This window comes from Ostrinia furnacalis, unplaced genomic scaffold (assembly GCF_004193835.3).
Source record: "Ostrinia furnacalis isolate ACB-3 unplaced genomic scaffold, ASM419383v2 OfSCF2811, whole genome shotgun sequence".
In the NCBI taxonomy this organism is placed as follows: Eukaryota; Metazoa; Arthropoda; class Insecta; order Lepidoptera; family Crambidae; genus Ostrinia; species Ostrinia furnacalis.
The window spans coordinates 87014-98656 of NW_021133050.1; the positions used below are offsets into that span (position 1 = coordinate 87014).

Below are 11643 nucleotides of genomic sequence, written 5' to 3' on the forward strand. Positions count from 1 at the left end.
AGATGGACCTACTAGGTGAACCGACGATCTGGTTAAGGTCGCGGGAAGAGCCTGGATGCGGGCAGCGCAGGACCGTTCATTAAGGAAAACCTTGGGGGAGGCCTTTGTCCAGCAGTGGACGTCATTTGGCTGAAACGACGACGACAACGACTCGCAGATACAAGCAAGCCAGTTACCGTAGACCATGTCACCGTAAAATTGTGAATTCCGCCAGATTATAATTTGACGTATTAACTTAATCCGCTGTTAGGTTGAGTTGCAGCACCTTAATTTAACCGTGACAATAACAATAACCGGTCCATTTTGTATGGAGTTTGACAGCTTTTTGAAGTTTGTCAAAGTTAAAGTAAGATGGTGCAACTTAGCCTTAGTTTACAATCTCACGCGTTATACGAATATTATAAACTGACGGAGTTCACAATTTGACGTTGACATAGGTACACATGCCAGTTAGTTGCATGTGCAAGGAACTGTTATAGATATACGAGTAGGTACAGTTACTGGCATCGTGTATTGTCACCTTTACTGGAGCCAGTAAAAGCCATAGACTACACTATCAGCAAGATCTAAACAAGTTAATGAGTCTCTCCTTAATCCAGTGGGGCCCGAATAAAATTTATGCGATCGGCTTAATGAGATTTAGGTATAGGGGACGCTGCAGTCCTGCTAGGGGTTTAAAGTTTACGAGCCTGTGGGTGAAGGGAAAAGGCATAGAGACAACTTGTTTTTGAATAAATAGTTATAATGCGTATTTTATAGAAGTTAAGTTTAAAAATATTTAATTTACAACATGACTAACATAAGATAGCTGTCTATTGTAAAACACAGCGAACTACTGCGACAGATGTGGTAGGTTCGATTCCAACCTCTTTGAAATAATAATGTTGTTCAAGTTCCTTATGTAGGTACTTAGATTAAGAGATAAATATAATTGTAAACAGGAGAACTTAGTAAATTAATATTCTATTATTCTATTCTAAAATATAGCTCCTATACAACTACCTAAGATCCTAGAGTATTTCACTTAACGTGCTGTCTGTCATCTGTGCAAACATAACACTACCTGTGGTAAATTTTTAAACAGATATTTTACATGTTTTCAAGAGCAAATGGATATTCTAAAATGCCTGGTACTTAGCTATTTTTAAAAGAGCCATAAGTTATTCAGGAAAGACACCAACGCAATATTTCTATGCTTGTTTCGTTTACTAACATGGGACCCGTTTTAGGTAAGAATTTCGTGCGTTAAAATGTTTCTAGTGGCGGAATGTTAATTACAGGGAAAACTTTATTTTTATATTACCCCGTAGGTTATAATGAACTACCTGTGGTTTGTAGGGCGAGTGATTTAACACTTTAAAAACAATTTGGGTTGTGTAACAATTTATTAATCCATTTCCGGTTTATTTCAACATTTATCTGATATCTGGTTAAGTTGTAATAGTTGCTGATTTGACTTGTGACAATTTATTATTACACATCCGGTATATTTAAACATTTTACTTGATATCCGGTTAAATAATAGTTGCTGATTTGACTTGTACTACCGGTGGGGATATAACCAGCCATTCGACTCGGAACGAGCCCAGTCGTACGAATACTACGAAAGTGCTAACAAGTGTTACTTTGAGTTGTGAATGTTCAATTTAATCAATATAAAAATTGAATTGAATAAATCGTTTTATTTCGAGAGAAAAAGGAGTGTGTGAGGTGCAGTTTTCAGTTGGATGTAAACTTTATCACTACACACAAAATTACTGCTTTTTACTTTAAAGGTAACGTTCTAGGGTTAACTAAAGAAATATTTTAACTTTCCTTTTTATCACGATTATTTTCATANAAATTATTGTCATAGTAAAAAGTTTGCTGAGTGATAAGTTTAAATAAAATACTGTTGGCTGCTACTAATTAATATAAATCAGTTATTTGTGTGCGTGTAATATCTTGGATACTGAAACTCCCCAATACAGGACAATGTTGTGTATTTACTTAGCCAGGGCTACACTCTGGAGTATAATACATAATATTCTATTGTAATGAAGACCAGCTATTGAGGGTACAGTTTTAAAAATATGCTTTTACGTATCACAAGGAACTGATTACTAAGATATTTATATTATTTATGAAAAGAATTCCTCAGCAGTAATTATTAAGAAATGCAACTTAAATAATTACATACATATCCCCCTGTATATTTTTTTTTAACCTTTTACAAATAACTGTCCTGCTTGGGTACTAAGACTTTGAAATAATTCATCCTTTGCGTCCTTAGCAACTGCCTAAGATTTAATGTATTTTTTTTTAATTATTTTACTTCAATTTTTAATAATTATTGATACGTTATAATGATTGTTATTGCACTAGGAATTATATTATACAAGCTTGCGAGAATTTATAGTGTTATTTGATTAAAAGTTTTCTCAAATAGATAATTTTAAAATCAAAACACTGCCAAGGAATTGATTGCAGTTTAATTTTATTTTTTTATTTTCCCCTGCATGTATTTTTATGTACCTATTGTATATTTTTTTTGCATTCTCAAACGATGCAGCAATTAATAAGTAGCACAGAGAGGAGAATATTAATAAGAACTTACAATAAAATTTAATATAGTATGCTAAGGTGGCCCAGATTTAAACCCCAATTAGTTATGGCAGGTGTAACGATAATTAGATCTTTCCATAAATAGTCCACATGTCTTAGGATTCATAAATAAATGTGATATATTTAAAAGAAATATATACATGCCTTTCTGTTTTAAGTTTCAGGACTAAATCAAATAATGGACGTCGATGATGATCATGGGCAGCAGCTGGCACCAAGTGATGAGGAGCAGTTGATTCCTCCAAAGAGTCCGCTGCTGCAGAGGATGACGACCACCGCGGACATACACGAACAACCGAGGGCAAGAACAAGTAGCCAGCGTAACAAGTTCGATAGAATCCTGACTACACCAAGACCCAGCCGTGAACGGAGCCGTGCGAGGGATTCTCCAAGCTCAAGTAGGCGCAGCAGTCGCAGTCGCCGAGATGGTGCAAGCAGTCGCAGAGAACCCTGCCAACGTAGTCACAGGCACAGCGAAAGACACACACGCACCCGTACACGTAGCCGTAGTGGGTTACGCAACGATAGACTACGAGAAGAATTGGAGTTGGAGAGGCAACGGTTGCGAGTGCTGGAAGGACAATTAAAGAGGGAGCGTGAGCGACAGGAAGATCGGGAGCGCGCACGATATAGAGAAATGGAGCTCTACATTCAGAGACCAAGTTCTACCAAGGAGGACGAGGAAATTCGGAGGTCCAGCGGACACCACTCTCGGAAACGGAGCCCTGGATGGGACAAGGAGACCGGGAGGTCCAGGTATGATTCAACATCTAATCTTTTTGTAGAATTACTAAAAGTAATGAATAAGCAAACTAGTGAACGTGATAGTTTTCCTGTTCTGAACAATGTTTTACCTGAATTTGACCCGTTGTGTAAAGAGCAACCAATTAGCACTTGGCTGAGCAAGGTTGATGAATGTGCTGAAATATATGGCTGGAATAACAGACAAACCATCCACTATGCTCTGCCAAAGCTTTCTGGTCATGCCAAACTATGGTACCAAGGACTACCATCTATTAAGCGTGACTGGCCAGAATGGAAAGCACTCTTAATGGATTCCTTCCCTGCTACCGAAAATTATGCAGAGTTATTAACAGAAATGTTAAACAAAAGAGCTCGTTTTGGCGAACCACTAGAATTGTATTACTTTTCTAAGATAAACCTATTGAACCGCTGCAAAATTTTCGGCAAGGAGGCAGTAGATTGTATATTACATGGTGTAGATGATAGAGGAGTAAGATTAGGAGCGCAAGCTGCTAATTTTGAGAAACCCGAACAAATTTTACAATTTTTTAAAACTCTTAAAGTACAAACTAGGGACACTGAAGTTAGGAAAGATAAGAGGGCCCCAATGACTAATGTAAACAACCCCAAAACACATAAAATGCGCGATTCTACAACTCTATCCAGACCCCGTCAATATCCCGATAGCGTTATATGTTTTAACTGTAGAGAGAAGGGCCACCCATGTTCTAAATGCCCAAAACCTATTGTCACGTGCTCATATTGCCATTTGATTGGCCATCTCATTTCCGATTGTCCTAAAAAGAATTCCAAGGTAGAGGTCTCTACAGACAAAAGTGTTTTAAGGATTTTGTTGAACGATAATTCTGATGAGAGTGAACCTATTCACGATACAGGCAACAAAATATTATGTGACCTGTTAGTGGATAACCCTGGTAACAAATATAAAATAGGAATCAAAATTAATAATAAACCAATATTTTGTCAAGTTGACCTAGGTAGTGAAGCCACTCTAATCCGGAAAACAGACGCGGAAAACTTGGACTTGCACTGGGTAGCAGTAGATGGACCATTGTTACGTGGTTTAGGAAATATACCTTATGTCCCATTAGGCAAAGTTCAAGTTCAGATTGATGTACAGGGCGTAAACGAAAAAGGAGTGGATGTATTTGTTGTTAGTGACCGTCTAATAAACACTCCAGTTCTATTGGGGCACACTTTCACAGAACGTCCAAATGTACGCATCATAAAAACTGAGACTGAGTTAAGATTTGAGAAAGTAGATCAATGCAATGATACAAAGATAACATTAAAGACTGAAAATTTAGTTACTATTGGGGAAAGGGAAATGAAAGCCATTCGAGTTAATTCTTTTGAAAAATTAAGCGGAAATGTGTACATTGGAGGTTCTGTAAGAGGGTGCGAGGGAAGTGAATATTTTCTTTTACCGGGTGAATATGAGATTCATTCAGGCACATGTCTATTATTAGTGCAAAATTTAGGAACAAAACCTATAACCTTTCAAAAGGGGTCCTTAATTGCTAGAGCTTTGTATTTAGATGCAATAAAGCATGTTCAGAACCTTAATATTACGACTGACCAAGGAACCGAGATTGAGAATTCGACTATCCAATGCGGAGATGACTTGTCATCTGACGAGAAACAAAGGTTGAATAAATTACTAGATAATTATTCAACCTGTTTCTCAACTGGGTTGCATGATTTGGGTTACACTACCGAAGCAGAAATGGTAATCAGGCTTAAAGATTCTGAACCAGTAGTGTACAGACCCTATAGAATGTCTTACTCAGAACGTCAACTTGTACAGGTTATGATTGACGACATGCTTAAGTTCGGTATAGTTCGGGAGTCAAAGTCCCCATATGCCAGCCCTATTGTTTTAGTTCACAAAAAAACCGGTGACAAAAGACTTTGTGTTGATTACCGCGCTCTCAACCATAAAACTAAGCGAGATCATTACCCCCTCCCTAGAATTGAGGACTTGCTTGATCGTTTGTCAGGACAGTCTATGTTCACAACCCTTGACCTTGCGTCAGGGTACCATCAAATACCCATAGCAGAGGAGTCTATTGAAAAGACTGCGTTTGTCACACCGGATGGCCAATACGAATACACTCGTATGCCATTCGGTTTGGCAAATGCACCTGCAGTATTTCAAAGGGTAATGCACAAGGTGTTAGCCAAGGTCAAATACGTCATCATCTACATGGATGACATATTAATACCATCAGCCTCATTTGATGAAGGATTGGCACGCCTTGAAGAAGTACTAAATGTATTGCAACAAAGCGGTCTCACTCTTAAGAAACAAAAATGCAATTTCTTCCAGAAAAGCATTGAGTTTCTGGGTTTCGAAATTAGTAAAGAGGGGATTAAGCCTGGTTTACAAAAAGTTCAAGCCGTTTCAAGGTTTTCCACTCCAACAAACCCTCATGACGTCCGTAGGTTCTTGGGTCTGTCAAGCTTTTTTAGAAGGTTTGTCAAGGGTTTTGCTTTAATAGCACGACCATTGACTTCCCTTTTGAAGAAGGATACTCCCTGGAGATGGACATCAGAGGAGGATGAAGCGTTTGAGACTTTAAAGAGCCACCTAATCAAAAGACCTGTGCTTGCTCTGTATGATCATGCGGCAGAAACACAATTGCATACAGATGCAAGTAAAGTAGGCTTAGCGGGCATTTTACTCCAGCGTTCTAGTTCATCAGAACCCTGGAGACCTGTGGCGTATTATAGCCGACAGACGACTATTGATGAACAGAAGTTACACTCATTTGAACTTGAAACCTTAGCCGTGGTCAGTTCACTAGCCAAGTTTAGAGTATATTTGCTCGGTATTAAGTTCACAATTGTTACAGACTGTAACGCTTTGCGATCAACATTCACTAAGCGAGATCTTGTTCCACGCATCTCTAGATGGTGGATACAATTTTTAGAATTTGATTGTGAGATAGAATACCGTGCTGGGGAGAAAATGGCTCACGTTGATGCACTCAGTAGGAACCCCATCGATGAAAAGGAAGTCGAAACGCATACATTAGATATCCTTGCAGTCAATATCGAAGACTGGGTTACAACCGTTCAATCGAGTGACGCAGAAATAAAAATAATTAAAGAAATCTTACAAGACCCTTCAACGGCCAAAGTTGCTAGCATTCACAAAGAGTACAAATTGAAAAATGGTAGAGTGTTCCGTATCATAAATGAAAACACAATTCGCTGGGTCGTACCCCGGGGTGTTAGATGGCAATTGCTCAAGGCCAATCATGATGACGTAGGACACTTTGGTTTTGAAAAAACTCTTGAAAGATTACGTTCATATTATTGGTTCCCAAAAATGCGCCGATTTACCAAAAAGTATGTAGCCGCTTGTTTGGAATGCGCTCATCACAAAATCCCATCTGGCGCAAAGGAAGGAGAATTACATCCTATCCCGAAAATTGATGTGCCATTCCATACAATACATGCTGACCATCTTGGACCATTTGTACGAAGTAAGCACAAGAATTCGTATTTATTAGTTATTGTGGATTCCTTTACCAAATATGTTAATCTGACTCCAGTCCGTAGCACCAAATCAAAAGAAAGCATTAAGGTATTCAAAAATTATTTTAGTTACTTTGGCACTCCCACTCGTTTGATTACTGATAGAGGCACCAGTTTTACAAGCAAGAAATTTAAATCTTTTGTAAGCAAATTGGGTATAAAGCATATTTTGAATTCTGTTGCTACTCCGCGCGCCAATGGGCAAGTCGAGCGATATAATCGCACAATTTTGTCTTCTCTGAGTACCATGTCTCACGGAAAGGGTCCCGAAAAGTGGGACGATTATGTTCAAGATGTCCAAGTGGGGATTAACTCTACAGTACACGAGGTAACTAAGAAATCCCCAACCGAGTTATTATTTGGTAGGAAAGTGAATAACCCTTCTCAAGGGGTCTTAAGCGACGTCATTGATGATGTCGGTGGTGGTTCAATAGATCAAAGCCTACATGAAGTTAGAGAACAAGCTAAGAGTATGATAGATAGGAATCAAGAACAAAATAAAGAAAGGTTTGATAGACGAAGAAAAAGGGTCACTAAATATAAGGAAGGAGATCTCGTCAGAGTAATTAGGGCCATAACTGGGGGTACGGGACAATCAAAAAAACTTGAACCAAAATGTCAAGGGCCATATAGGATTAAGAAAATATTACCTCACGACCGTTTTGTGATAGAAGACACTCCTCTGACAAAAAAAGGTAGACGCTACGAAAATACCGTATCAATAGACAAAATATTCCCATGGTTAAGTTTCGACAATGACCCTACTAGCAATACATCAAGTGATAATAGTTCTGTTGAAGAATAAGCATTGTTCAGATCAGCTTAAGCAATCACTCTTATAAAATACAGATACTTTGTTTTAAATATTATTCTAAGTTAGATGTTGATTCATTACCATTTTGGAGCATGATTACATTATTTAAATCATGATTGAACATGTAATACATGTCTTAAAAGTACCAGGAGGTACTTTTGAATGTTAAAGACGGATCTTTAACATCTTAGTTTATTTTATAATCTTTAAATTTATTTTTAAATGTATAAGATTCTAGCTGATTATGTTGAAACTTATGTATTCATTTGCATTAATGCATGTAATTTTAATTTTTAATATGTATTCTCATTCTTCAATCAAAATATTATCCTTGAGTAATTTTGTGTGAAAGAGTAACAAACTTTATGTTCACATACTTTCACATCTTTAATTTTAGTATAATTCTATTAAAATAATATTTTTTATATTATATTGTAATTACTATATTGAACTTGCTATAATTCTTAAACGAAGGGACTCGTTTAGAATCGGATGGCCGACTGTAACAATTTATTAATCCATTTCCGGTTTATTTCAACATTTATCTGATATCTGGTTAAGTTGTAATAGTTGCTGATTTGACTTGTGACAATTTATTATTACACATCCGGTATATTTAAACATTTTACTTGATATCCGGTTAAATAATAGTTGCTGATTTGACTTGTACTACCGGTGGGGATATAACCAGCCATTCGACTCGGAACGAGCCCAGTCGTACGAATACTACGAAAGTGCTAACAAGTGTTACTTTGAGTTGTGAATGTTCAATTTAATCAATATAAAAATTGAATTGAATAAATCGTTTTATTTCGAGAGAAAAAGGAGTGTGTGAGGTGCAGTTTTCAGTTGGATGTAAACTTTATCACTACACACAAAATTACTGCTTTTTACTTTAAAGGTAACGTTCTAGGGTTAACTAAAGAAATATTTTAACTTTCCTTTTTATCACGATTATTTTCATAAACTTAGCGGGAAGGCGCTGGATGCAGGCTGCCACCAGCCGGCCATTATGGAAATCATTGGGGGAGGCCTATGTTCAGCAGTGGACGTCTTATGGCTGAAATGATGATGATGATGATGATTCTTCTTCGCCTATGTAGACACTGACATTAGAATTTTAAGAGCCGATTCGTCTTATATGGCTCAATCAGAAACAGTTAACCCTTAAGTAGGCTCTGATGGCCAATTGGCCATAGAGCCCAAATAAATTTGAACTTTATGCTGTGAAGGTATGGTTGAAAACGAATGATTTTTTTATTAGGGTACTCTACGAAGCGTAGAATTTACCTTATTATTTCTTTCGGACTATATTGCAAACTAAACTGGGAATACCATATCAAAAATTATTTACAAGTCGCTACATTTTGAAGAAAAACCAGAACCGAGAAATACACATACTCTCTGTATATAAAGAGTCAATATCTAATTATCTAATTAGTAGACCGCGTTATTTTACAAGGTACCTATATGTACACGTAAAAGCAGTCGTACCTATAATATTATTTAACATTGTTCCATAAACTATACAAATAACGCTTTACAGAGCCAAAAATATCCATACAAACACATACAAGTCACGAATAACGGCACAAAACATACCCAACGACCACACAAAGCCGATATCACCGCCTTTTTCCGCAGTTTCAATATCCCAGCAGAGACATGGCACAGCCCAAATACAAAAGCCAGTTTAAATATAAAATTTTTGCATAAATGAAAGAGGAAAAGAATAAAGTATTGAGAAAATTAACAGTTTTAATGAAAAGAAGNATTCGACTATTCGCTATAACCACTATTCGCGGCAACTCTAGTATGTACATATTAGTCACGCCGACAAAAGGGTAGAATAAAATTTGGTAAAAAATTTTTTTTTGGAGTAGCTCCCCTACGTGTAAAGTGGGAATGAATTTTTTTTTCTACCCCATCGTGTGGGGTATCGTTAGATAGGTATTTTAAAATGGGTTAAGTCCTAAGGCACCCCCTTGGATTTTGGGGGTTACCTACCGATTCGACGATTGAAAGACAATCGCTCCCCCTCCCCCCGTATCATGACATAAACAGACGCAGACTTGCCATGCAGATGTGCGTCAGTGAGTACTAATCTGCGCGATTTGTGTCACCCCCTGATGGTTGGCACCCGGGGCGGACTGATTCCAGTCCCTAGCTCTTCGCATTATAAAATCATCGAAACGCTTAGTGCGAGCTGATGGAACGTCGACAATGTAGGGATGGTACGCTAGCCTGCGTCAGTGCGTCTGGTTCTGGAAAGGGGCTGGTGGAATTAGGCCGTATAATTCCTTCGCTCATTTTCCGAAGTGTAAACCTGTAGAAAACCGGTACTGATTCGAAACGAACCATTAATTATGTACCTAGTTAAAGCTACACTTTGTAACAAGTATCCTTCGATCAACAATACCTACCAACTAGATATCAAGTCAGCGTAAAAATTACGTTTCGGGAAATAGAGCGCACTTAAGGTCTAGTTGGCATTGTTGTATCTACTTGTTAAATTCTAATAACCTGTTCAATTGGTGCCGTAGTATCTGTCAGTTGGCCGAAGTCCTCATGCGTCGGAGCAACATAGCAACACTTGTTCGTTGTAAACTTGTCTACCTTGATCTGGGTGCCTTTAACTTTTGGAGCCAAGACCTCTTCCAATTCCGTGACTCCCACGCCTTTGTTTTGCCTATCTTTCTCCACATTTCTCTTATGATGCATTCGACCAAGCCTGCGTTGGTTTCTGTTCATTTTGTACAGGATAAGTCATTTTACGAGTAATTTAATTCACATCCTCCAACAATAAATCCTTTGCGTGATAAAAATGTGCGTTGAGAAATACAAAAATTACATTATTGACTTTGACAGCACCTGACAGCACTAAGTTTTTTCGTTCACCTACTTTAAGTTTTCAATTTAACTCGTCTTCACTAAACGAAGAAGGTTTGAATATGGCTTGAACACTGCTTGAACAATGGCTTAGACGATATTTTCACAAAAAAAAAACCAAAATCTTGATAAAGAAAATAACATCCATTTAGCTAATAGGTGTAAGCATTTTTAAATCGAGGGTGGCCACCAGGATGGTATTGGTAGAAGAAGATAGTATTAGTAGTTGATTCATGATGAGCTGTGTGTGATAGTACATATTATTTATTCTGTGGTGATACCAACAAAAATCGTGGAGACAGGAATACATCGTCCGATGGCAGACCCAAAACTACACACGGATGCTTAGTCAAAAATTATGGGTAAATAGCAGTAGGTGATAGGTAACAGTCACACGTTACATTTTATCAGCCAATGATTCGATGATCTGACTCCCACCAAGGTAAATGNGTAAAAGTTTCTGGAGTGAACTCCTTCATGCACATGCATCGTCTTCGTTTCAGCCAAATAACGTCCACTGCTGGACAAAGCCCTCAAGGATTTCTTTAACAATCGGTCCTGCGCTGCCCGCAGCCAGGCTCTTCCCGCGACCTTCACTAAATCGTCGGTCCACTTAGTGGAGGGCCTGCTCACGCTACGTCTTCCAGCACGCGGTCGCCACTCGAGAACTATTCTGCCCCAATGGCCATCGTCTCTGCGAGCTATGTGCCTCGCCAACTGCCACTTGATTTTAGCATTTCTGCGAGCTATGTCAGTCACTTTGGTTCTCCTGCGGATCTCTTCATTTCTCATTCGATCACGCAGGGAAACTCGGAGCATAGCCCGCTCCATCGCCCGGACATGCATATGGCTTGCTAATTTTATGTAGACTTTATGTATTGGTTATGCAGGTAATTCCCCGTCACTGTAGGTAGGTACAATATCAATAACTTACTATCAAAGAAGAAGATAATGGTTTTTATCGCCTTTGATACCTAACCATAGCCAGTGCATTGTATGATAAAACTACTTTCCTAAGTAGGTAGGTA

General features: G+C 38.2%; 1 protein-coding gene across 1 annotated transcript; it reads left to right on the top strand.

Annotated features, from left to right (window-relative positions):
- The first annotated feature begins 1866 nt into the window (after positions 1-1866).
- On the top strand, positions 1867-8541 carry LOC114356506 (uncharacterized). Its single transcript, XM_028309718.1, has one exon. It carries the CDS (start codon positions 2783-2785, stop codon positions 7715-7717), a length of 4935 nt encoding a protein of 1644 aa, XP_028165519.1. The 5' UTR covers positions 1867-2782; the 3' UTR covers positions 7718-8541.
- Positions 8542-11643: the final 3102 nt, after the last annotated feature.

Coding starts and splice junctions, on each gene's coding strand:
- LOC114356506 (XM_028309718.1), top strand. CDS start 2,783: ATGGACGTCGATGATGATCATGGGCAGCAGCTGGCACCAAGTGATGAG.